Source organism: Lissotriton vulgaris, chromosome 4_1 (assembly GCF_964263255.1).
Source record: "Lissotriton vulgaris chromosome 4_1, aLisVul1.2, whole genome shotgun sequence".
NCBI classification, from domain to species: Eukaryota; Metazoa; Chordata; class Amphibia; order Caudata; family Salamandridae; genus Lissotriton; species Lissotriton vulgaris.
The window spans coordinates 1,641,906,764-1,641,934,663 of NC_141691.1; the positions used below are offsets into that span (position 1 = coordinate 1,641,906,764).

The 27,900-nt window shown below is 48.9% G+C and overlaps 1 protein-coding gene across 1 annotated transcript in view; it reads left to right on the forward strand.

Annotated features, from left to right (window-relative positions):
- LOC147724345 (uncharacterized) overlaps nucleotides 1-27,900 on the forward strand; it is a 2,209,372-nt gene that overhangs the window by 1,929,168 nt on the left and 252,304 nt on the right. Inside the window, exon 32 of the mRNA XM_086966996.1 lies at nucleotides 16,305-16,375. Coding sequence (XP_086823122.1) covers nucleotides 16,305-16,375 — 71 coding nt within the window. The remainder of the gene's footprint in view (nucleotides 1-16,304; nucleotides 16,376-27,900) is intronic.

Genomic DNA, 27,900 nt, shown 5'->3' on the forward strand with positions numbered 1-27,900 from the left:
GTTCTCCACATGCTAAAACTTGATCGAACCTGGACCTCTAATTTGGATTTTAACACCTTTGAAAAAAACACCAATAGGGATACAAAACAATTCTTGTGGATTATCAACGAAGCAAAGTTTATCGAAAAAGTCATGCATGGGCAGTGCTGCCATCATATTCTGCCTGGTCTCCACAACCATACTTGTTTTTTTTTTTAATTGTTTTTATTTGCAGATACCAACCAGCATAGTATGCATAACTCAGCCGTCTCCGACGCGGGAGAGTAATTACGTAGAACACAGTGTACACGGCCATTCAGCCCACACCCCGGAGGTCGGGCGGCATTTGTAGGTTTCGTATTGAGTGCATACCAGCGGAGGTGGTGTTGGCAATTCAAATCACATTGAACATCTGCTTTTTGTTTAAGTTAGGTCCCCATGAACCCCCAACTCTAACCCCCCCCGTCCCCAACAGTTCAACTGAGCTGCCGCTAATGCGACTGTCTTGTGCCGAGCCACATCATACACCTTGGGCTGCTTCCGAAGCCTATACTCCGGGTGCATTGACATACGAATGTGCAGCCTTCCCACTCCCGCCCTACCCTTCCCCCAACAAAACTCGCATCCTTGCTTAGCAGTTCTATGTCACAACCTGTTCTCGCTTTCCTCAAGCATCCCATCGCGTGGAATACAGTGAACACAGTCCTTTGTTCATGACACATTCACGGTTTCATTCCTCCCCTTCCCTTCGGTACATTCTCTCATTGTCCCCCCTCCAAGCCGTGGTACTGTCTCCACTTGGCCCACACTCTACGGTATTTTTTGGGGCACCCTCTCGCCTTGTATGTCACCCTTTCCGCTGCCATATAGAGGTCCAGTCCTCGTCGCCACTCCTCAATATTTGGCGCTTCTGCTGCCCCCATTATTTCGCTATGTCCCTTTTTGCGACTACCAGCGCTAGTACCAAAAAAATGAGCAACGGTCGCGGCAGATCTACCTCAGTCGTCATGCCCAGTAGGGCTAGCTTAGGCTCTGGTGTGAGGTCTACCCCTAGCACTTCCCCGAGTTCTGTAAAGATGTGCGACCAGTAGGTTTGTATGTTTGTGCAACCCCATATGATATGATAGAAGTCTCCTTGCTGTCGGCAACACCTGAGGCAAGTTGGGTCACTTATTTTCCCCATTTTTAGGAGACGTACTCTATCGAAATACGTCCTGTGCAGCAAGTTTAGTTGAATGAGACGTAGTCTGGATTTGATCGCTACTTCTCGTGGGTGCATTAGAACAATCTCCCAGTCCAGATCCTCCATCACCCCTACCTCGGCCTCCCATAAGCCCCTAAGTCTCGACAAGTCACCCAGCATATTATTGGTCAGGGTTTTGTAAGTGAGGGAAACCGCTTTGCTCACTACATGTTCCTTGAGGAGTCTGCCTTCCAATGGTGTGTATTCAGGAATTTCCGTGGGTGTGATGTTTTGTGCCCTCCAAGCGTGTCTTAGTTGCATGTATTTAAACATTTGTGACTGGTGTAGCCTGAATTCGTTCCGAAGAGCCTGGAATGACTTCAATTCACCCCTGGAGATCACATCGCCTATGTTTGATATGCCAATGTCGTCCCACCTTTGGAATCCCCTGAGCTTACCGAGTTCAGTCAGCCACTGGCAGTGCCATAGCGGTGTTTGCCTGGTGGGTCTCCCCTCCCATCCCGTGCGTTTGGTGGCCTGCCGCCAAGCTTTCAGTGTGATCACTGTCGCAGGTAAGAGTGACTTCCTGACTTTACCACCATACAGATAGTGCAGTATATTTTGGGGTGACAGTGTATATCTTTCGAGTGCATATGTCGGGTGGTCTGCCGGGACATGAATCCAGTCATTTATCGGGGTCAGGTGTTCCGCCCAGTAATAGGCCTCTAAATTAGGCAAGGAGATACCTCCGCTGTATTGGTGTCGTTGGAGTGTCTGTAGGGCTATCCGCTGTGGCTTTCCCAGCCATAAAAAGGTGCGGAGATCGGCATGTATCTTCCGGATCGCAGTTGCCGGGAGTGGGTAGTATTCATTTTGGAGGGCGTAAAGGAACTTAGGCAGGGTGATCATCTTATACATCGCTGCCCTGCCCAGAAGCGTGAGCGGCAACCGTTTCCATCTGGCCATGTCCTGTACCGCGTCTCCCATGATTCTGTCTATATTTTTGGAGAATGAGAGTTCCCTGTCTAGAGTAATATATATACCTAGGTATTGAAAGCCTGTGGATGTGGTGACCAAGCGTTCAGGGATATTTCCCCACTGCTCCCTCCCCTGTGGGTCATAAAGTACCGACTTGTGCCAGTTTATAGTATGGCCTGCTCTTGCCCCAAAGCTGTCCAGTTCCTTAAACAATTCTGGCACTGTTGTGTCGGGATTAGTGATGTACAGCAGGACATCGTCGGCGTACGGTGATATTTTTTCCTGCACCGCCATTGAGGGGTCTAGTGAGAAGCCCTGGATATCCGGGTTCCGTCTTATGTTAAGTGCCAATATTTCGATGGTCAGAGTAAATAGGAGGGGGGACAGTGGGCACCCCTGGCATGTACCTCGCTCAATTCGGAATTCGCGGGACAGTCTCCCATTCACTCTCACTCGTGCTCTCGGGGTGGTATATAGGAGCTGTATCCAGCCACACAGTCGTGGTCCGAAGCCAAACCTTTGGAGCACCGCCATGAGGAAGGGCCAGTGTACCACGTTGAACGCTTTTTCTGCGTCGAGAGAGAGGAACCAATGTGGTTCGCTCCTCCCTTTGACTTCTTGCAGCCTGTTATGTGTGTGCCTGAGGTTTAATTTTGTTGCCATATCGGGGAGAAACCCCGACTGGTCCGCGTGGACAAGGTCCGGGATTACCGATCTCATGCGAGTTGCTAAGATCGTCGCTAACACCTTCACCTCCATATTAAGGAGAGAAATGGGGAGGTAGGATGCGCAATCCTCCTTAGGTTTGCCTTCCTTATATATCGGCACAATGGTGGCCAATGTGAGGTCTGGTGGCAGCGCTCCCTGCTGGTTTGATTCAGTAAAGAGGTTTTTAAGGTGGCGTGACAGGAGATCGGTCGCCTTTTTAAAGAATTCCGCTGGGAACCCGTTAGGGCCCGGCGTCCTGCCCGTTTTCAATTTAGTTATGGCTTCGGACACTTTGTCTAGCGTTATGTCCGTTTCCAGCACCGAGCAGGTTTCCGGAGATAGCGTTGGTATCTCCATCTGTTCCATGTACTGCAGCGCCCCGTCCATGTCCCCCAGGTCTTTGGCCCCATAGAATCGTTCGTAGTAGGTCGCAAAAGCTGTCGCTATATCCTCATCAGTGCACAACATGTCCCCATCTTCCGACTTGATTTTTTCCACCCACCGCAAATCCCTTTCTTTCCTGCTCAGCCAGGCCAGGAGTCTACCCGATTTGTCCCCCACATCGTATAGACGATGAAGCGTCGCCAGCGACTGTGTCCTCGCCTCATTTGAGACTACCTCCCTATATGTCCGTTGGGTATCTAGTAGCAGACGCAAAGTGTCTGCACCCTTATGTGTATGATACTTTTTCTCCAGTTGCAAGATGGAAGCCTCCATGTCCGCCACCTCCTCCTGTTGTTTGCGTCTTGCCTCGCCTAACCTTCCCTGGATTCTGTCCGTCAGTACCGGTTTCATCGCCTCCCAGAGAGTTATCCACGAGGAGACTGACCCCTCGTTTTCAGCTATGTAGACCTTGATATCAGCTCTAACGCCACGTGCGATCTCTGGAGACTGGATATCCCACGCCGCCAGGCGCCATTCCGTGCCTCTCCCCTTTCTCGTACCACCTATCCTCGCATACAGGGGTGAGTGGTCCGAGATACCCCTCGCCTTATATTCAACCACATATCCTGCAGTTAGGTGTTGCCTTGCCATGAATATATAGTCAAGCCTGGAGAAGACTTTGTGTGCTCCCGAGTAGAAGGAGTAAGCAGTCTGTGTAGGATGACGCCATCGCCATGTGTCTGTGAGTCCTATAGTGTTCATTGTTTGTGCCAGGGCCGTCTGCGTTCCCCCTCTATGTGTGTGTCCCGTGCGGTCCAAGTCGTCTGACATCACGTCATTGAAATCACCTCCCACTATTTGTATAGTGTCTGCTGTGTCTTTGAGGATGGACGTGACCGCCTTAAGCGTGCGTGGCTGGAGCTTCGGCGGCGCATATACCGACACTATAGTGTATCGCTGTCTCTTCCATAACCCCTGTACCCCCACGTACGTGCCCTGGGGGTCACTCCATGTGCGTGTAGTACAAAACAGAGTTGATTTGTTAACCAGTACTGCCACCCCTCTGGAGTCTGTGGTGTACCCCGCATGTGCCAAAACCCTGTGTCTACCTCTCGCTATGAATGCACAGTTGTCCCCTTTGAGGTGCGTTTCCTGCAAAAGAATGACGTCTGGAGCTATCCTCTTAATGTATGAATTCACTAGTCCCCGTTTAACTTTGGAACCCAGGCCGTTCACGTTCCACGATAGAATGGAAAGACCCCTGTCCTCCATAGAGTGCGCGGTTAATGTACCTGCCATTGTGTAGGTCGAATTTCACCTGCCATCGGTACCGACGGAGGAAGTCTGGGATGGAGTGTCAAAATGTGTGTGTGCGGCTTTCCCCCAACTGCATTCCCCCCCCAACCTTGGTCCAGCCTTCCCCAACTTATTGTAACTCTGTGCCCCCCCCCTGCCCCCCGCCTCCCCACCACCCTCCCCTTCCAGACTCATCCCCATATAGGACGAAGCTTTCAGCGGGAGTCGGTCTGTCGCCCACCCTCGCCCTCCCTCGCTCAACTACCCCTCACCTTGCCCCCAACGTGGAGTATTGTGAGGGCGCTAGGCCCAGCACAGTGCCTAGTCAAATAACTTAATCACTTCCAATGAACATACTAACTGAGCAGAATGAAAAAAGTACAAAAGGGATTGTCAACTTGCGTGTCTCTGGCCTCCCCGGCCGCCGCTTCCAGTATGCCACTCAGCCGTCAATCATGAGTGAGAATCTTGTGTTGCTGAGTCAGTTCCGCTATGTTTGTCGGATGAGTCCCGTTCCAAATGACGGATCTCCTTCTCCAGCGGATGCAGCGAGTCCTGTTCCTCCCTCGGCTCTTCCTCCTCGGTTCTGATACTCCACCTTCTGCTTGGTCGTCTCCTTCCGATTCCGAGAGCGTTGATTGATGCAGGGCCTGTCTTCTGGAGCCTGCTGTGGAGGATTCCCCGGCGACTCCGATCGCCCTCTCCTGACCCTCGCGGCTGTGCGGGGCTGGTATGGCGTCCCCGGAGTGCGAGAATGCAGTCTTCTGGATTTCCGCCGTTGGGGTTTTGGCAGCCCCCACTGCGCCCTCTCCCTGAGAGACCTGTCCAGTTCCTCACGCCCGGCCGCCTCTCTGCTGTTGAGGATAGGCCTCTCTTCGAGCCATTGCCAAGCGTCTTCAGGGTGGTTGAAGAAGATCGATTTCTCTTTGTATATAACTTTGAGTTTCGCAGGGAAGAGCAGCATGTAGGTAATCTTCAGAGCCCTCAGCTTTGCCTTCACCATGTCGAAGGAGCCTCTCTGCTTCTGAACCTCTTGGCTGTAATCCGGGAAGATCATGATGTTGGTATTCTCTATTCGTATCTCTCCCAGTTTCCTAGCCTCCCGAAGTATCAAGTCCCTGTCCGCAAAGTTCAGAAAGTGGGCTATCACCGCTCCACAACCATACTTGACAACTCACATCGCAGCATCTGTCCAACACGAACTTTTGTCAATCCGCCTGGGGGCATATCTCTCTAAGGACTGTGTACCCTCTTGGAAGCAGTCTTGCCCATACTCTCAATGCAGCTTTTGGAGTTACAGCCAAGAAAACATGATTCATCTTTTGTGCATATGTTCTCTGCTTTTATCCCTCCGGCATCAATTGTTACACCAAGCTTTAAGGGCCTTGCAAATAAGGTTTTGTCATCCTGCAATAATAACTATTTTAAATGGACACAATATTCAGTTAGCATGTAAGACAACCAGGTTTTTGCAGCAAGTGGGTAAGCTGCTCCCGCAATAAATACTGGCCCTTATCCATGCAGCTATGGTTGTGTACTCATGTTTAACTGATTTTATTATAGTTTTGCACTATAGTCACTTTTTTAACATGCTCCAGTTTGATAAAATTCATTTTAGACTGGCAAGAAAAAAAAACATGTCTAATTATTTACCTAAATGGTATTAAAAAAGTAGGTAATACGGGAACTCTTCATATTTTGTTTCTGACACTTTTGCACTGTGCTTGAATTTAGCATTCGGACTGATTTACTTGTTGATAGTCTAACTCGATTATAGGCTTTGTTCAGCAGCAATTTTAAAAGAACATATTATAATAATATTTTATTCCTTTCCTTCTACCTTTGCCTTTTATTGTGCATTAATGTGTTTTATATGTACATGTAATGGTTTTAATTAACTTTGCATGATAATAAATACATTGAAAGCTGCATAACCCACTTCTGAAGCCAAGGACTGGACAGGGGCACCTCATGCATGGGTAGTACTCCCAAATGGCTTAGTCCAGCAGCACTAGCAGAATTGCTGGAAGCTTTTTGTGTCCCTGAGACTTCAGAAAACAGGAGGCAGGCCAGCAATTCTGTGGAGTCACTCTGGGTTCAAGCGAGATGGGTCCAGTCCATGTGCTCAGCAGGGCAGAGATAAGCAGGCAGCAGGGCAGCTCCGTAGAGCAGAGAAGCATCTTCTCAGATCAGTCAGTCAAATCAAACTGGCAATCCTTACAGCACAACAATCTTTACTCAAGCAGATTTTTTCCCAAGTCCAGTGGTGTACTGATTTAATATGGTCAGAGACCCAGTACTTATACCCAAATGTGCCTTTGAAGTTGGAGTGACTTCAAAGCAGCTCCTTGAAGTGCACAGGTCCACTTTCATCCCAGCCCTGTCTGCCAGGCTACATGTGGAGGGTAGGGATGGACTAGAAACACATACCAGCCCTGGGAATTCTGTAGGGCTGGCCCTGGAGGAGGGGTGAGTGGGGGTTGTGCTAGTGTTCAGTTCAGTTCAGTTCTTATTCTTTATTCGGCATTTCGATGACACCATAAAAGTACAATATAAAAGGGAATACAATTTTTTTTAAAAGAAACATCCACTATAATACAGTGCCACCAATTTTTCAGATCATATGTAAAAACAATATTTTCCTCTCCACCCTACAATCAGGATGATTATGATGTCCTCCACAAATTCCTATGGTAGCCCTTAATTTAAGTGAGGTTCTTAAAAAGTTAATCACACAAAATATAGTCAGGGGATCTCGGGCCATTTGTAAAAATACGAGAGCCTCTTTCACAAGTCTAAGATTGGCCTTTTGAACAAACCTGTTAAATAGCGACGCCTGGGCATTATATAAAATGGACATAATAGTACAAAATGAAGGGTATCCTGCGAAGATCGATGATCGCAGCCGCAGGGACCCTTTGACTCAACTGAATTAGTGAAACCCGCAGGCTCAGCTAGTAAATGATGAAAAAGGTTGAGCCTAAAACGTGTTAATAAAAATCTGTCCTGGGGGTTATGTACAAGGGCGAGGTAGGGCTCCAAACCACTACAGGACCTCACTACAGCATGTGCCTGAACTGACTGTTTGTTTCTCGCTTCCACGTTACGTGCTGTAGCTTTATATTTAGATAGCATCTCCTTCACTCTAGCTTGGTCCTGTTTTGTAATATATGATGGTGTTAAAAAAAGTCTACACACCCAATACTCCCTAGTCCATCCATAACATATTTGAGCCATGGGATAGACATTCCTTTCTCCTTCCCCATGCAGTCAGTGATTATCTGTTGAGTCAGACTTGCTTCTTGGTTGACCCAGATCTTTAACCAGGCTGCAATGAGCCTACTCCTCACCCTGTCCTCCATGTGCTCACATCCTAATTCCTCATGTACAATATGGGATGATACACATTGGGGGACTTTGAGGAGCCTTCTCAAGTATTTATTTTCCTCTATTTGTAGTTTAGATACCTCCGCCATCCCCCACAGTTCTGCCCCATATGCTACTTTAGCACAACAGATCGATTTGTACAAAGTCAGCATCTGCTCCGGGGACCATCGCCCCAGTCTACGGCCAAAATTCAATATAGCCCCTGAGCTTGATGCTAACTTGTTACAACTTTCCTCGATCAATGATTTAAACGTTAAACACCTATCAAATAAAATGCCCAAATATAAAAAGGTCTGTACCTTTGCCAGGCTAGCTGAACCTATTTTATAATTAAAAATTTTCCCAAAATACTTTGGGCCCACCTCCATGACATAGGATTTAGTCAGGTTAGCAGATAAATCTAAACTGTTCATAAACTCTACAAACCCATCAGACGCTGCAGTCCCACCGGGGTGCGTGCCAACAGGACCACATCGTCTGCGCAGAGCAAGACAGGGATTGATCTGCTGCCTATTATTGGTGAGTCTACTTTTAATTTAACTAAAACAATTTCTAGGCCATTAATGTATATGGAGAACAGGAAGGGGGCCAAAATGCATCCTTGCCTGACCCCACTGGTACACTTAAAAGACTCAGTGTGCCCTCCCTCCAAATTGTACCTCACTTTTGCAGTTGTGTTCTGATGAAGGGCTCTCAGGATATTAATGAGGCCAGCATCAACCCATAGATTGGACATTATGGCCCACAGATTCTCCCTATTCACACAATCAAAGGCTACTGCCAGATCCATGAATGCTAGGTATACCTTTTCCTTGTTAGCTACTGTATATTTCGTGACCAGTAGATATAAATTTAAACATTGGTCAGTCGTGGATCTGCCGGCCTGAAAACCGTACTGGACGTCTGTGAGACTATGGTGTTCTTCTTCCTAGCTCATGATACAATTCAAGATAACCCTGACCATTACTTTAGCTGTTACATCTATGAAAGAAATAGGACAATAGCACTGGGGGCTATCCCTACTACCCTTTTTAAAGATAGGCACTATTGTGGCCGTTGACCATGAGCAGGGTAGGCCAGAAGCCGTGGCCGCATTTATCACTCTAGTTAACACTGGTCCCCATAGTTCCACATTACTTAAAATGAGATCCGGCGGAATCCCATCTGGGCCTGGGGCTTTGTTTCGAGTGAGGCCCTTAATGCCCCCCACATTCTCTTTTAGTGTGAAAACTGGCACCTCAGACCCACTCTCCCTGGTTTCCTCATACTCCCCAATCACGGGGTCCCTCTATTATATAGACCACAAAGGTGTTCCACCCACCGTTCAGGGAGCACGTTAGACGTTATCTGAGGATTAATTCCGTCTTGGAAACAAGGACTGTTAATTATCGACCAAAAAGTAGAAAGATCTCTTCTTTCTGCTGCCCCTCTTAAATCTTCCCACGTTTGGGTTTGAAGCGTGTTCTTCTGGCGCCTTACTGCCTGTTTATAAAGTAGTCTACAGTGTATAACCCTTAAACTGTCTCTGGGCTTGTGTTTGAGAGCTGCTCTTAAATTCCTTTGGGCTAGGAAACACCCTCTATCAAACCATTTAGGCTTAATTGTTATCGCCCTGTCGTATGCATTAGGCTATCTACTAGCCGCCCTATCTCTTCAAATGCCTCGACCAGCGGGGGCCCAATAATCTCTAGGTTTAAGCACACCTCTAGGTGCTGTTTCCCCTCTTCCAAAAGTGTTTTATAAAAGCTATCTCCGTCCAGTTTAGACCATTTTAGGCAACGCCCCTGATCCGTGACCGTCTCCCTAACATCTCCTATTCTACTTATTTCTCTACTAACCCGTGACACTGCCACTGTCACTGTTAGGGGGTTATGGTAACTGAAACCACTGCAGTCAATATTAAATCCCACAATTCGCTGTTTTAACAGGTGGGATACAATTACAAAATCAATGTAAGAACAATATCCTCTTCCTTTAAAGGTAGGGTATACCTGTCTGTTAAGTTTAATAGATAACAGATCCATTGAATGTTCCATACCATGGTTTTTCATCACCCTACTTAACTCCCATCCTTCCACTGTGTGGTCAAAGTGGGCTCCCTCTTCTATGTTACAAGATGTCCAGTTTTCCGTGAAAGGTATCAAATTTGGACCCAAATGGCAATTAAAATCCCCTGCTATTAAAATCAGTGGGGCCGTGGCGTCCTTCACCCGCTGTCTCTGTGACCCCAGTCTTTCTTCCAGTTCACCCACTCTACGTCTGCATTATAAAAATGGACTATAATTAGGTTGAGATCCGTGGTTTTATACTGCACGGCTAACATACAGTCTGATTTTCACTTTAGGTACTTCCAGGTCCCATCCAGACTCAGATGGGCCCATAAAAGGAGACCCCCTTAGCTCTACCTGCCATTGATCTATCAGCTGGGGCTCCAAACGCTTTATATCCGACCAGGTTAAAATTAGTCGGTTCAACTTCCCAGTTTTCTTGAACACAGATTACATTACATTTATTGACGTATTCCAGCCTCTCAGTATTCTGAAATTTGGCTGAAAGACCCACCACATTCCAGGACACTAGTTCTAGGGTACTCCAATGGCTCTTGGGGAGGACCCTGGGGTCAGAGTGAGCCCATTAAATATATTCGTGTCCATGGCTCTGGCTTGGGATGCATTACATAGTGCCACATATTTCATGTTTGGGTATACTCCTTTTATGATCCCCTCTCCTTGTATTCTTAATTGTGGTTCACTTTCCTTAATTATCATATCCTTAGGTAGTCAGTCTACTTCACTAAGATGTCTACCCCAGCTCAGAGGTGCATATTTATTGGATAACGGAAGAGCACATCCTTCCCTTATTTGGGCTGTCAAACTCTCATGTGTATGTGAACCCTGAGTGCAATTGCCTGAGTTCTCATTCCTGGCTCTATGTGTCCATCCCCTTCCTCTTGTTAGCTGCTGTGTTCACCCCCGCTATCTTCCCAGTCCCCTCCTGTGGCCCCAATTTGTTCAGACTTATAGAAGTAGCTTAAATCTTTCCCCTGAATGATTGATCGCATACCTATCTGTTGGCCACAGGTAACATGCTGTACTGCCCTAGGATCATTGAAATACAGTCCCCTGCTATATTTTTCCGCTTATTTACCACACAGCTCACTCTCCTTACAAGCAAAACCTTACATTGAGCTTCTCGGGGCAGAGGCCAGTTACAGTTTAACCAGTGTATTGTTTTGTTTTTCATTTGATCGTAGGATTCCTCAAATTCTGTTTTAAGCTCTGGGACCCCCGTCAGGACCGCGACATATGGCGCACAGTTTGGGGGTAGATTTAAGTTGGACTGCAATTTCCTTACATTATTCCTTTCTGTCCCTTCATTACCAGGCCCCCCCTGTGATCTATTATCATCATTCATTCCCTTGCCCTCCAGTCACCCCCTGCTTTGTCTTTCACCGAGAGTTCTGCCGCAGTGAGTGACCTAGGTGTTTCAATAAGAATTAGGTCAGTTTGGCCCTCTCTTCCATCCCCCCTTCCTGTAATTTTCAGGTAGTCACCCCTCTTTATCTTATCATTAATGTTTCCCAGGGTGCCCATTATCACATACTCAGCCTTCCCAAGTCTATGTTCGATCACTTGAGGTCTGTCCCCTAAAGGCTCCAGATGAGCTATTAAAAGGACCTCCAACTTCCTCCAGAATGGATCATCAGTTTGCGCAGAGGCCCCTGCCAGCTTTGAGGCAATTCCTTCTTCCTGTGTCCCTTGCAAATTATCAGCATTTGCGCTCTCCTCGATGAGAGTTTCCTTCTGCGTGCTTTGCGGGCAGTTTTTTGCCTTCTTCCCTTTACGTTGTGGGCCCACTAGGGTAGCTCCTCGCTTTCTTTTCGCGGTGGCCCCCGTCAAACGCTCCGCTAGTGAACAGGGCTACTCAGGCATTTCCTCCCCCCACAAAGATGTATTAATTAATAAATTAGCCTCCAAGTCCCGTGAAATTTGGGGAGCTTGGGTAGTCTGTGTGACTGTAATTTCCTCCTGCGGGATAGTTACAATGTCACTCTGGCCTTGTTTGTCCGGTGTTTGTGCGCTCTCAATTGCCCCCAGGGAAGATCTTTTTGAAAATACTGGGTCCATTGAGAGGCGACGTTCCGTCAAATCTATCTCGTGTGCCAAGACTGAGGAGGCTCTCCTAATGAATTGGTCAAGGGTTCCTGCAACATACCCTGCTCCCGCTCCTTTCCTTCTAATACCATTACGCCGCGGCATGTTAAACAAAAGTTATTTCAGATAGCAGGGCTTCAGTAAAAACAAAACCAACATATAGGTTACCTTTTACAGTGTCCAGGGTCTTAGAGGGGGGGCCCAGCCCAGCCTCAACCTGGCTCGAACGGGCTCAAATGGGCCCGCCGTTGACCCAGGCTTTGCGCGGCGCGCGCGGCACGCGTAGCGGGGGCCGCGAGCCGCTTTGTAGTGCAGGAGGGCGGGGCAGTAAAATCCCCAGGTAAGTGTGGACGAGGGCTCCTGGAAAACATCCTTCCAATGTCAGGCAATCAGCAGCAAGTCTGCGGCTACGAGTGGCTCCCGCAAAGCGGGAGCCGCGAGCTGCTTTGTAGTGCAGGAGGGCGGGGCAGTAACATCCCCAGGTGAGTGTGGACAAGGGCTCCTGGAAAACACCCTTCCAATGTCAGGCAATCAGCAGCAAGTCCGTGGCTATGAGCGGCACCCCCGCTGAAAGTGAGAAGCAGCACTGCTTCCACTTCAGCACTGCTGTCAGTTTTGTTATAGAGGGCCGACATTGCAGCCTTGCTGCAAAACTGGACCCTAGAAACAAAACAGGCCTCTACTGCTTGGAAACTAGCCCCCAACCTTCAGGCTTACTGGGCAAACGCCTGGTGCCTGCTACGACTAGTCCGGCCCAGGTGGAGGGTAATCAGTCCTTTGTGTGGTGACAGGACACAGCCTATTCCGATGTAAGTGTGAGCTCCCTCTCCTCCTTCCTGCCCAGGAAGTTTATCAGAATGCAGATGAATGCAGATGAGTCGTCTGTCACACCCACCCTTCCTGTGTTTGTGGCTGTCTAGAGGGAATGTACAAAGTATAGCTGTCGCCCAGCCCAGATGCATATTGGAGACAGGCTGCAGGAACACAGAGGAAAATTTAGAGTAGAGAAATGTCCACTTTCTAAAAGTGGTATTTCTAAAATCCAAAGATGTGAAACATGATTTAGCTACTCCTTTCTAAATAGGAATTACAGTTTAAAAGTGTTTTAAGGAATTCCCAGTGCTATACAATGAGAGGCGTAGGCTTTACAGTAGTAAAAAACTGAATTTAGCTGTTTTTCAATATCAGGCCATGTAAAACTGAAAAGTACATATACAACCTTTTACATACACAGCAGTCTGCTCTGAGGGCTACCTAGGGCCTACCTTAGGGGTGACCATTGTGTAATAAAAGGTGACTTTTAGGCTTGGCAAGTAGTTTTAAATGTGAAGTCGAAGTGGCAGTAAAGTGCACACACAGGCCCTACAATGACAGGCCTGAGATGTGAGGGTGGCACAACCAGTGCGGCAGGCCATTGGATTCAAGCTAGCCTGGCTGATGAGGGCTGTTAGCCCGAAACCCGTCCCAGGATGCTTGTTTCCGGTCCTAGGAAGACATGGCTTGGCAGTTTGGGCTGGACTGTTCCTATGAGGCACAGGGTCAAGACTGATTTGCATATGGCTGTGTCTGAACTGGGGTGGCAAAGTGAGCTAAAGAATGAAGATGGATCAACCCAGATCTGTGAGTGGGGGTGAGTGTCTGAAAAGTTTCCGAGCTCTGTCCATCATCTCCTTGTGTTTGCTTTGCAGGCCCACTAGTAGCATTTAGGTTACAGGCCCTGGGTATATGGCATAGCACTTTAAAAGGGATATATAAGTAAACTAATTATGTCAATCAGGTATATACCAATGTCACCACATTTTAGGGGAGAAGCACATGCACTTTAGCACTGTTAGCTGTGGTAAAGAGCTCAGATTCCTACGGCAACCAAAACAATATAGCATAAAAGTGGATGTAAGCAGTCAAAAGTTGGGGAAAAACCGCCCTAAGGATGACAGGTCTAACAGGCATCTTGAACGAGCTTCCACTCTTGGATTCCATATGTAACACTCTATTTTATCCACAGGTGTATTGTGTCCATCATTACCCTGGTCTAGCACTAAATTTGTTCAATGTTTCAAAGTTTTCCACATCCCAAAATAACAAAGTACATGTCAAGGTTCTCAATGTCTGGGTATTGTGCTCTTGTGTGTAGCATGATATTTCATTATTTTTGAATTTCTAATGGACTTAAAGACATCAACTCTTGTTTGTGTGTGAATAATTGGTAGCTCTGGACAATAAAACTACCCACCCTTAATATCTGTATTTCAGCAGTCACTAATATTTTAGTTAATAAATTAATGAATGTGTTGTCGTTCCCGCCCAGAGGTGTCGCTTCTGTGGGTTACTGTTCCCGGTGCCCATCAGTGCTGAGACTCTTGCTAGATCTCTCTGTTTCCCTCCTCCTTTTTAGGTCGAGCCCAGACCCAGCACGCAAACGCTGCTCTGGGGATGATCTGTGGTACTTCAGTACGTGAGGGAAGCCCTGCCCACTCCTCCTCCTATATTTTTCATTGGCTTGTGTCTTTGTCCTTCATAAATGCTGCCTTCGGATTAGTTTAAAGGCTTGTTAGGCCCTCTTTAGTACACCCATGTCATCATTTGAAACCTTCCAAGGCTACTGGCCCCTTTACTTCAAGTGTTGCATGGTACATGTTATTTAGATTGTGAGCACTATTTTCTTAAATGAGCTTCTCCTACTGCCTTCTCTACTCCCCCTTCTCTCCTGTTGTCCGTGCCTTCTTACCCCCTCCCCTGCCAATACTCCCATTGTCTGTACCTTCCCTCCCCCTTCACCCTTGCCCCCACCCGCACGCCCGTTGTCCGTGCCTCCCCCCACCTTCCCTCCCGTTGCCTGTGATGACTAACGTTTGCAATACAATAGGTCTTGCGTAAATGCGAGTCCTATTGCATTGCAAATGCTTGTTTTCTCTTGTCCTTCCTGTTGAGGCTCAGCTCTTTTGTCGCCGAAGGGTACGTGAGAGCTTGTTTTTTTTGTTTATGTGTATCATTCGATATTTCTCTAAAAAAAGAAGTCTGCTTGGTGGCACATGGGGTTGCAGGACCACCTAATTGTTCATTGTCTTGATTTGAGCACATGTCACTAGTAACATTAGTTGGTACAGATTTTCGCCCACTTCCTCTGGCATGCTTATTATAATCCTTGTGTATGATATCACATTTCTTTAAGAAGGTATAAACCCTCCCTGAATTATAATCCTACCAATCTGGAATTTCCATGCTTTTCTTTCATTGATATACTTCTTTTCTAGTTTAGTTTGCATGTCCCCATAAAATTTCTAGATGAATTCCTGCTCTTTGTTTTCGGGCAACTACTTATTTAGAGCTCCAATTTACTTTAAAAGTTCCTGTCTGTCCCTAATAGCTTGCGCAATCTGTATTGTCAACATTTTTGCAGAAACTGCTGCATTGTTAGCTGCCTACTCATTCAGCACCTTGGATCTTGGTTCCAAAAACTGGGCACCAATAATATGCTCAGGATTCTAACCACATGGACCACATCTAAATAATTATGAAGGGTTTATTTCTGTTGTAGAGGTCAGAGATTTTTGTAGTGTTGCCTGAAAGGTTCTGCGTAGGTGGTTGTAGAGTGGTTTTGAGATGTCTTTACCTAAATGTACCATCATGATTGAAGAAGGAGAAAGAATCAGGCTGAGACTAGGCCTTCTATTGAATAAATTCCTTGCTTTAAAGAATTTTTATTTTTATTTTATCTCAGTTAGATATTTCTGAGCGCTCCTTTTGTTGAGAATAATAACTGGGCCAACGCTCATGCATTTTATTTAAAGGCATTATAATTTCCATGCACATGGATTTCTTCTTTGCTATATATTGCTATATAATTCAGGTTAAGAGCCTTTGCTTAAAACTTCTGTACATGAAAAACACATGGCAAAAACCAAATATAGAGATCTGCCAAGAGTAATGTGCTGTTGAATAACATTGTTGAGGGAGGTCAGGGCCATCATGACTCACTCGAGGCTTCACCTCTTTTGAGTCATGGCCCTTCCTCAACCTATATATTGGTACTAAATAACACACACCCAAAGATGCATATACACAACCAACACAAACACACACACACACACATACTTAAAAACGGCCCTGTCATATCTAAGAAAAGTTTAAAACGTTTCATTTAAACATATCAACTAGCTCTTTAACGGCTCTATATGTATTTTACTGAAATAAATTCATAATGCCTTTATAGTTTCATTTCTCTCTTTGTCTAGTTATCACGGAGCCATTCTGCCAACCAAGAAGCGCTCCTTTCACAACTGAGGGACCAGCTGGAAGTTCAAGAGTAGGTATTGTAGAATGAGAGTCTATATTCTGTTTGCATGGCTATTCATATGCGTTCTATACAGTGTATTCCGAATTGAATGCAGTTTGATCTATGGAAAATCTATGCAAAATGAGAAACGCCTCGGAAGAGTTACATTTGCAGACGGGCAATCATGTAGGCAGTATAGTTGTTTTGAAAATAAAAATGGCTTTTTTTGCAAGGCAAAATATTCACAAATTCTCTGGTAGTCGCAAGGGGTTGTTTCAGCAAGATTCGTGGCAGCTGGTAGCCCTGCCTCTAGGTACCATATAGTGCGATGTTAGAGTGTGTGCATGAAGCCTTATGTATAGAGATGTCAGCTTTAGTTTGAAAGATAAACATATTTTTATTCATGCATTAGTGCTTATAGTGATCAATGACAGTATGTGGCATACATTAGAATTTGTTTTTGATCAGCGAAAAGCAATTATTCATGAAACTCAAAACAGAGAGCAGTGCCGAGAAAGAATGAAGAAGAATTATGGCCTTCTGACTGGGAAGGTAATTTTAATATAGACGAGCTTGGTCCAAGTCCTGCCGTTTGGATTGATAGATCATCTCGCCGAACTATCATTTCAATAATCTCAATGGCAGTGCAACCGCGGATACTTGGTACAATATTATAAATTAAATTTATGGCAAATGTCATTGCAGGGAATATGGAAAGAAATCCGTCATTTGTGTTTGTGGACGTTAACATGGGGAAAAAAATGTATGATTCTTTGACAAAACAACAAAAATGATCGAGTAGATAGGTCTGGCATTACGGCTCACTGAAAATCTCCTTTCTCCATTACTGCTTCATTAATAGGCTTGAATTACAGCGGTATCTGTTTTACTAGCCCTGACTGCTGCGCGAATCGTTGCAACCAATGCTGTGCAGTGCTGTCCCGGTGATTTCAGGCATGGCGAGTGTGTCTATGCAGTTTTCCTAAGAAATTGATCTGATGGTAATCGTTGTGTTTCTTGCTCTATGTGAACTGCGTATAAAGTTGCATGCCACGTGGAATAAATGATCATTCTTTCAACCCTTTCTCCATGTTCTCGTGTCTGGATATAGCATATCCTGAATACACCATGATACGAGCTTTTTACGATACAGTGAATAACAGCTGCTGGATGAAAGGCCAGGACTGGCAGAATGTGTGCTACCTGCCATGGAGCCACTTGGCAACTGTGATAGAGCCAAGTAGCCTTGAGTCCGGCACAGTGGCGTCACTAGGGCTGGTGTCACCCGGTGCGGGTAACTCATGGTGTCACCCCCTCACAACTTACCGGATGGACCATCTCAACCTCTGAATGCACCATCTCAACCTCTGCCTGCACCATCTCACCCTCTGCCTGCACCATCTCACCCTCTGCCTGCACCATCTCACCCTCTGCCTGCACCATCTCCCCTCTGCCTGCACCATCGATCCCTTTGTCCGCACCATCTCCCCTCTGCCTGCACCATCTCTCCCTTTGTCTGCACCATCTCCCCTCTGCCTGCACCATCTCCACTCTGCCTGCACCATCTACCCTCGCCTACACCATCTCACCCTCTGCCTGCACCATTGATCCTTTTGTCCGTACCATCTCCCCTCTGCCTGCACCATCTCTCCCTTTGTCCGCACCATCTCACCCTCTGCCTGCACCATCTCACCCTCTGCCTGCACCATCTCACCCTCTGCCTGCACCATATACCCTCTGCCTGCACCATATACCCTCTGCCTGCACCATCTCTCCGCTCTGCCTGCACCATCTCCCCTCGCCTGCACCATCTCCCCTCTGCCTGCACCATCTCTCCCTTTGTCCACACCATCTCCCCTCCACCTGCACCATCTCTACCTCTGCCTGCACCATCTCTCCCTCTGCATCCACCATCCCACCCTCTGCCTGCACCATCTCACCCTCTCTGCCTGCACCATTTCCCCTCTGCCTGCACTATTGATCCCTTTGTCCGCACCATCTCCCCTCTGCCTGCACCATCTCTCCCTTTGTCCGCACCATCTCTCCTCGCCTGCACCATCTCCCCCTCTGCCTGCACCATCTCCCCTCTGCCTGCACCATCTCCCCTCTGCCTGCACCATCTCCCCTCTGCCTGCACCATCTCCCCTCGCCTGCACCATCTCCCCTCGCCTGCACCATCTCACCCTCTGCCTGCACCATCTCTCCCTTTGTCCACACCATCTCCCCTATGCCTGCACCATCTCACCCTCTGCCTGCACCATCTCACCCTCTGCTTGCACCATCTCACCTTCTGCCTGCACCATCTCCCCTCTGCCTGCACCATCTCTCCCTTTTTCCACACCATCTCCACTCCGCCTGAACCATCTCTACCTCTGCCTGCACCATCTCTCCCTCTGCATCCACCATCTCTCCCTCCGCCTGCGCCATCTCTCCCTCCGCCTGCGCCATCTCTCCCTCTGCCTGCACCATCTCCCCCTCAGCCTGCACCATCTCACCTCTGCCTGCACCTTCTCCCCCTCTGCCTGCACCATCTCAACCTGCACCATCTCCCACTCTGCCTGCACCATCTCCCACTCTGCCTGCACCATCTCCCACTCTGCCTGCACCATCTCCCCTCCGCCTGCACCATCTTCCCTCCGCCTGCACCATCTCCCCCTCAGCCTGCACCATCTCACCTCTGCCTGCTCCATCTCCCCTCTCAACCAATAGACCTTTCAAAAACAGCCCTATAGTTACATTAGTCCATTCCTGATTTGCTATTTGATTTAATGCGCTTAGACTCTCATATCTGCAACTGCATGGTTTATATTTGATGGTTTGAACAGGAAAAACTAAAGACATGCATGGTTTTGTTACCAATGCTTTGTCCTTTACTTTGCATTTTGCTATTCCTGCAAACTCATCCTTAGGCTGTAGGCTTGCTATCCAGCTCCCAACAGCAACTTCTCAAGGTGATATTCTCAATTTAAGGTAGTGGTTGCAGAAATACAGTTGGTGCAGTGCCAACCATCAAGCAGCTACAGAACAGCCTATAATAATAAGGACTCACCTTACCTTATTCTGTGCATGCCAAACTCTTGCCTTGCGGAGCGTCTGCACAGGTCGCGCCCCAGCCTACTCAACAAACATGTGTAGGCCTCTGACGCAGCCGTGGACCCTCCGATTGTGGAGGGGTGGGGGGGCATGTAGAGGCCCGAGCAGGTGCTGTGTGGAAAGTTTATCATGACCCCCATCAAGTGCAGGCTTTCTAATCAGTCACTGGAGCACTTCCTGTGTGCTTAGGATTCTAAAACGGGCCGATAATGTGGCCGCTAACTCGTGTTCTGCTCTGCTCCCAAAATAAGCCACGGATTTGATAACCTGGCATGTAGTGACTAAAATGCACATCATAAGTGACAAAGAAAGATCGGAGATGTTGCCTAATAATCCTCATGCTTACAGTGTATCTGCTCCTTTCCCTTGAGCAGCGACGTCCCCAGCTTTGGAAGTTTTTTGACCATCCTGGGCAGGACTGCAGCAGAGGAGCATTTCAATGTTTTTTTCTAGTGGGTGCAGAGTCGCATTCAGTTCTCCTCCAGGTGGGTATAACGCTGGAAGGGCAGGCGGCAGCGCCACGAAGTGTATTTGAATATTTTAAGTGTGAACAGCAGGCACACTTAACCTCGTAATTCCTTGTTTCGCGCTCAATGGCTTTCTGCTCCACGGAAATACGAGACCAGACAGAGCAGGAAGCACAGCCTCTTCCAATGACTTTCTGAGCAGCCCCGCCCGCGCCGAAGATTCGCAACTATGTTTGTTCCAGGCAGGCTAATGGGGCTGACAGTCTGACAGAGGGAGCAGCAGGAAAATACACAATAGATCCGTGGCTGGTGGCAATCAGAACGAGTCCTCCAAGCCCAGCGCAGGCAGGAAGGATTAATTTCTCGAAGGGGGCCCCTTTAAGTACTGAAGACTGGGGGGCTGCAGGGGCGTTTGTTACGCCCCTGCACAGCGTAACCGTAACCAGATGGTGTCACCCCATGTGAGGGTGTCATGAGGGTGTCACCCGGTGCGGTCCGCACCCCCCGCACCCCCCTAGTGACGCCACTGGTCCGGCAGCTCTTGTTGTGCACTCAATGGAGATTGGCCAAGGCAGTGGGGCCAGGTCTTATAATGCAACTTATTGTTGTGCAGCAATGTGCAACTCTTCTGGCGAAGATGGTTGATATAGAGAATATGTGGTATCTAGAATTCTATAATTAATAAAGGGTCTAAGCTAAAAGGTATATGCATGTTTAAAAGTTAATACCTTCAGAAAGGGTGAACAGTGTTGTACAGTAACATATCTGTGGGCTGACTATGTATTGACAGGTGTATATGAGCAGTTACAGTGTGCATATCTGATAGACATAGTGTGGATAGGAGTAGCTAGAATTACTTTATTATTTTTGCAGGTTATGTTAGAAGCAGGTCTGGATTTTGGCTAGGCCTGGGCTGACTTTGCGGAGTTCCGTGTAAACTCCACTGTGCTACACGGAGGTTCACAAGCACCAGAGTGTGTTAGTGCTGCTTCTTTTTGCTGCTCGAGTAGATTTTCTACTCGAGTGGCAGCTTCCTGAATGTGAACGGATGGTTTCTCAATGTGAGCAGTTGCTACCATCCACGACTCCCCACGCTGAGAAATCTCGCTGGGAGGTGGTCTAGCATTGCATTTTCCTCGCTCGCCAACGTTACTTTGGTTAGCTTGAGTGAGGAAAAAAACTCTGATTGAATTTCTTGGAACTCTGCATGCTACGTGCAGTGAGGAAAACTTTGCAAACTCTGCAAACGGCGAGGAGTTCACCACCCATGCCTACTTTCGGCATGGGTAAGCTGGGACACAGCCCAGGGCATCACTCTTCAGAGGGGTCCTCATTAAGATCAGGCAAACAGCGGCGACCCTCTTGCTTGGCTTCAATAATTCAGTGTAAATAAATGTATTCACTTTAAACATGATGTATTCAGTGCTTTAACACTTCATCAGACCCTCTCGTTGCCCTCCCATCTCCTCACTGCCCCCACACACCAAAGACCCCACTCCTCCAACAAACAACTTGGCAGCAGCATGATCAAGCTTATCTGTGCGTGATTAAGATGAGTGAGGGAGGGGGCAGGGCAGCAAAGGTGTTTGTGTTCAGAGTCCTGTCACTGCTGTATTTAGTCAGGAATTGAAATTGAACTCAAAAAGGGCCCCCTTGTTCCTCATTTTATTCACCAACAGCAGCAGGGGCACCGTATAATTTTTTGCCCTGGGCACTATCCGAGCAAGAGCCGGCTCTGAGAAGGAAGGGAAAGTACATCCCCCCAGCCATTGTCATTCTGTCTGGCTTTGTGATTCACTGTTGGCCTCTTTAAAAGAGCACCTGAGCAATTAAGAAAAGTATAGTGCTGAATTTGTGAACCTAAAAAAAGATAGTAGTTGTGGGCATAGCTTCCAAAGTGGGGACGGATCAAATTGCGGGCAGGAGGGCGCACACGTCACCGGTGCAAGGACCCACTTTGCATCCATCAAGATTCGTTAAGATGCATACCTGCTACAGACAAGAGCTCTGAATAGGAGCGACAAACATTTCTATTGGCTTATACAATGGGCATTCACATTCGCCTTGATTTAGAAAGGCAAATTCCAACTGCTGCTCTGGAGGAAACCACCGCTGGCTTGGAATGTTAGCATGTCGACCACAACTCTTTCATATATTTTAGAGTGTGTGATCTGCGCCTTTGCCAAACTGACATTGGTACAGCATATAACTGGACAGCACAAACCCCACTGGATACTCATGGAAATGATGCAGTAGCAATATTAAATGTGTATATTCCCTTCACATTTGAATGGAGTTCGCCTGCTGGAGCAAGATTCATCTAGCAAAGTCAATCAATCAATCAAAGCATTTATATAGCGCACTACTCACCCAGAGGGTCTCAAGGCGCTGGGGGAGGGGGGTCCGCTACTGCTCGAACAGCCAGGTCTTGAGTTGCTTCCTGAAGGCGAGGTGGTCCTGGGTCAGGCGGAGGTGGGTTGGGAGGGAGTTCCATGTCTTGGCGGCGAGGTAGGAGAAGGACCGTCCCCCTGTGGTGGCTCTTCGGATGCGGGGGACGGCGGCGAGGGCGTGGCCGGTCGATCGAAGCTGGCGTTTGGGAGCGTAGAAGTTGAGGCGGCTGTTGAGGTATCCTGGGCCTTGGTTGTGTAGGGCTTTGTGTGCGTGGGTGAGGAGTTGGAAGGTGATTCTCTTGTTGACCGGGAGCCAGTGTAGGTCTCTCAGGTGTCCGGAGATGTGGCTGCGGCGGGGGATGTCTAGGATGAGTCGTGCTGAGGCTTTCTGGATCCGCTGGAGTCTCTTCTGGAGTTTGGCGGTGGTTCCGGCGTAGAGGGAGTTGCCGTAGTCCAGCCGGCTGGTGACGAGGGCCTGGGTGACCCTCTTCCTGGTCTCGGTGGGGATCCACCGGAAGATCTTACGTAGCATGCGCAGGATGTTGAAGCACGACGAAGAGACGGCGTTGACTTGTCTGGTCATGGAGAGGGAGGAGTCCAGGATGAAGCCCAGGTTGCGTGCGTGGTCTGTTGGTTTGGGAGCGGTGCCCAGGGCCGGGGGCCACCAGGAGTTGTCCCAGGCGGAGGGTGAGGATCCCAGGATGAGGACTTCCGTCTTGTCCGAGTTCAGTTTCAGGCGGCTGTTCTTCATCCATTCGGCTACCTCTTTCATCCCTTCGTGAAGGTTGGCTCTGGCGGTGGCGGGGTCGTTGGTGAGGGAGAGGATCAGCTGGGTGTCGTCGGCGTAGGAGATGATGTTGAGGTTGTGCTGGCGTGCGATGTTTGCGAGGGGGCTCATGTAGACGTTGAAAAGGGTTGGGCTGAGCGAGGAGCCTTGAGGAACGCCGCAGATGACTTCGGTAGCTTCAGATCTGAACGGGGGGAGGCGGACTCTCTGTGTCCTTCCGGCGAGGAAGGAGATGATCCACTCCAGTGCCTTCTCCTGGATTCCGACGTTGCTGAGTCGCTGCACTAGTGTACGGTGGCAGACAGTGTCGAAGGCCGCGGAGAGGTCTAGGAGGATGAGGGCCGCTGTTTCTCCGTTGTCGAGCAGTGCTCGGATGTCATCGGTGGCTGCGATCAGGGCAGTCTCGGTGCTGTGGTTGGCCCGGAAGCCAAACTGGGAGAGGTCGAGGGATCCGTTCGTCTCGAGGAAGGCGGCCAGCTGCTTGTTGACGGTCTTCTCGATGACTTTAGCAGGAAACGGGAGCAGCGAGATGGGGCGGTAGTTCTTGAAGTCGGTGGGGTCGGCTAATGGCTTCTTTAGTAGAGTGCTGAGTTCGGCGTGCTTCCAGCTCTCCGGGAAGGTGGCGGTGTTGAAGGAGGTGTTGATGATGTCCCGCAGGTGGGGTGCGATGACAGCGTCGGCCTTGTTGAAGACGTGGTGAGGGCAGGGGTCGGTAGTAGATTTATTTATTTATTTATTTATTTATTATGCGATTTATAAAGCGCGTGGTGACCCGTAGGCGTCCCCGCGCTATAGATTTGTGAGAACCAAGAGAGGGCGACCGAGGGAACTAATTGGGGAACAAGAAGGTTTTTAATTTTTTACGGAAAAGGGCGTGACAAGGTTCCATGCGCAGATTGCGAGGAAGAGAGTTCCATCCTGCAGAGGCTTTGACAGAGAAACGTCGGCCGCCGGAGCGAGCCTTCTTGAACCTAGGAACTGTGGCCAGATGTTCGCTGTCAGAGCGGAGGGGTCTGGGTGGCTTGTAGGGGATGACCATGTCTTTCAAGGCTGCTGGACCGACACCGTTGATAAGTTTATGGGTGGTGCACAGGGCTTTGAACTCTACACGCTGGCGGACAGGAAGCCAATGCAGGGCTTTAAGGGCAGGCTTGGCAGAGGTTCTGGGGGGAGGTTCATAATGAGCCTCGCCGCAGCGTTTTGGGTCCGTTGGAGTTTGGCCAGGGTAAATTCAGGTGCACCGAGGTAAACGGCGTTACTGTAGTCCAGCCGGGCTAAGATGAGCCCTTGAACCAATAGTTTCCTGGATAGGGGAGGCAGGAGAGGGAGGATCTTGCGAATTGACCGTAAGAGGCCAAAGCATGTGCCAGCAGTTTTGGTTGCCTGGGTCTTCATGGTGAGGTCAGGTTCGAGCCATACCCCTAGTGTCTTAATTTCTTTTTTGGGTGTGGGGATCTCACCAAAGGCGTCTGGCCAGACTGAGGGTGGGATGGAGGTCCATTTGTTGCCCAAGAGCATGACCTCGGTTTTTGCGCCGTTCAGTTTCAAGGAGGATTCGCACATCCAGGTGTGGATATCCTGGAGACAGTTCAGCAGGGCGTCTGGGTGTTTATCTAGGTGGGACAAAGAGACGACAAGTTGTGTGTCGTCAGCATAGTTTACTATTTTTATCCTGTACGGGGTCACGACATCTTCAAGGGGGGCCATGTAGACATTAAACAGGGTGGGACTAAGCGAGGACCCCTGCGGAACACCACTTGTGAGTGGGAGAGGGTCTGACCGTGAGTTGCCGTCCCACACCTGAAATGAGCGACCGGATAAGAAGGAGTTGATCCATGCGTGTGCAGTTCCCACGATTCCTGCCCTGGCCAGGCGATGGAGAAGGACACGGTGATCCACCGTATCAAAGGCGGCACTGAGGTCCAGGAGGATCACTGCCACTGATCCCCCTGAATCCAGAATGCCCCTCGCCTCCTCGATGACAGAGAGGAGAGCAGTGTCCGTGCCCTGGCCGGGCCGGAATCCTGTTTGGGATTGGCGAAGGAGATTGTTAGTCTCAAGAAATTGGGATAACTGCACATTCACTAGCTTCTCAGCCATCTTGCTAATACAAGGCAGGAGCGATATGGGTCTATAGTTGGCCATGTCGTCCGGGTTCAGTTGGGGCTTTTTCAATAGTGCCTTGACAACGGCGTTCTTCCAATTGGGAGGCACTGGGCCTTGAGAAAGGGAGGTGTTAATGAGATCCCTGATAGAAGGGGCGATGCTGGGGGACACGGTTTTTAAAACTCTAACCGGGGCTGGGTCAAGGGGGGATCCGCTTTTCATCTTGGCCAGCGTGGAGGTGACCTCATTAAGGGAAACTGCTCTAAAGGAGTGCAGCTGCGGGCTGTTGGTGTAAGCCTCTATATCCCTATGGTTATGGGGGCTGATGGTGGGGAGGGAATCCAATATGCGCGATATTTTGGACTCGAAATAGGTGGCCAGGTCTTTACTTCGATCTGGGGGGGGGGGGCAGGCAGCGGGTGCAACAGGAATGTTAAGAAGTTCTTTGACTATCAGGTAAGATTCTTTGGAGGAGTTGGTGGCATTTTTTATTCTATTGTCGTAGAATACGGCCTTGGCTAGCTTAAGGGCGGATTTGTATCGTCTTACCGCGCAGTGGTATATGTCCTTATTACTATGGAGCCAGTCTTTTCTCCAAAGTCTCTCTGCCTTTTTGCACTCTTTACGTAGAGCCCAGAGTTGTACCATGGGGCATGGCCCTTTATCCTATTTTTGTTCTCACGATTTTTTATGGGGATAATACTGTCGAGGGAGGAGGAGATCCATTCTCTGAATAGGGTATCAGCGGTGGAGGGGTCCTCCGAGAGACTTGGGGTCGAAGAGTCCAGGGCTTTGGACCAATCCTCCACCGAGAGTTTGGCCCACGATCTATCTCTAGTGAGGATGGTGGGTTTTTGGGGTTTCTTGAATGCCCCTGGTAGGTGGGTAGTAACCAGAAAATGGTCCGTCCACGGGAGTTGTTGGGAATTTATGAATTGAAGAGAGGGGATGTTGGAAAACACCGGATCAAGTAGGTGTCCTTTCGTGTGCGTTGCACCGGAGTTGGCAAGGAGGAGGCCATAGGCTGCTAGGTCGCCAATTAGTTCGGACGCGCCTACGTCTAGAGGGTCATCGAAGTGTATATTCAAGTCTCCAGTTATTAGGAAGTTAGATGTCAAATGGGCCGAGGAAGAGACGGTTTCCAAGAGGGCGGCTGCAAAGGGGCCCGCGTGACCGGGAGGCCGATACACCAAGAGACCTGACAGGGAGCTAGTAGAGGATAACTGGATAGTAAAGAGGCAGCTCTCTGACTCCTGAGTCTGTATCTTGTTGGATCGACAAGCAAAGTGATCCCTATGGATAATGGCTAGTCCACCTCCTCTACCTAAGGGGCGTGGATGAGACGTGATAAGGAAACCTGGGGGTAAAGCAAGTACTATGTCCGAGTTGGATTGCTCAGTAATCCACGTTTCCGTAAGGAAGAGTATGTCCAGATTAAGATCGACGATAAGGTGATTAATAAGCAGGGCATGCTTGGGAAGCGATCTGCAGTTTAGTGTCGAAATTTTAAGGCCAGGGGGTGCAGCTAAGGGTTTGGGAAGGAGTAGCTTTCCTGATTTGCATATGTTGCAGCTGGTAAACGGGCCTTTAAGATCGTGTAATACGTGACAGGTGCTGTTTTTAGAGGGTCTGAGGCTGAGGAGCTCTCTCCGGGAGTAGCTTACCTTTGTGGCGGTGGAATTGGGCAGGGAATCTGGCCCTAGGCCCGGTCGTGCGCGGACGGGCGCAGACGGGCTTGCCTTAGGTGCGCCTTCGGCGCGCAAACGGCGCTCCCGCTGCGCTCGTCCGCTGCGCTGGTATGGCCGGCACATTTGTAGTGCTCGGGGTGGGCGTGGCCTCGCAGTGGGCGTGGCTTCGGTTTTGGGCGTTCCCTGTCTCAGCGCGGACCGCTGTCTCAGGGAGGAACAAGGAGGGCTGTGTCAGCGCGTGGTGTGAGCGCTTCCAACAGGTGAGCTCCCCAGTTTAAAAAGACAAAGATTAGCACAGTTACAAGTTTTAAAAGACAAAATTGGTGAAACACAGTCCTCCGGCTTCCGCCTCAGAGGATACACACAAATGATGTCAGACGCTTTTGAACTCAGCGTATTTGTAGTGCTCGGGGTGGGCGTGGCCTCGCAGTGGGCGTGGCTTCGGTTTTGGGCGTTCCCTGTCTCAGCGCGGACCGCTGTCTCAGGGAGGAACAAGGAGGGCTGTGTCAGCGCGTGGTGTGAGCGCTTCCAACAGGTGAGCTCCCCGGTTTAAAAAGACAAAGATTAGCACAGTTACAAGTTTTAAAAGACAAAATTGGTGAAACACAGTCCTCCGGCTTCCGCCTCAGAGGATACACACAAATTATGTCAGACGCTTTTGAACTCAGCGTATTTGTAGTGCTCGGGGTGGGCGTGGCCTCGCAGTGGGCGTGGCTTCGGTTTTGGGCGTTCCCTGTCTCAGCGCGGACCGCTGTCTCAGGGAGGAACAAGGAGGGCTGTGTCAGCGCGTGGTGTGAGCGCTTCCAACAGGTGAGCTCCCCGGTTTAAAAAGACAAAGATTAGCACAGTTACAAGTTTTAAAAGACAAAATTGGTGAAACACAGTCCTCCGGCTTCCGCCTCAGAGGATACACACAAATGATGTCAGACGCTTTTGAACTCAGCGTATTTGTAGTGCTCGGGGTGGGCGTGGCCTCGCAGTGGGCGTGGCTTCGGTTTTGGGCGTTCCCTGTCTCAGCGCGGAC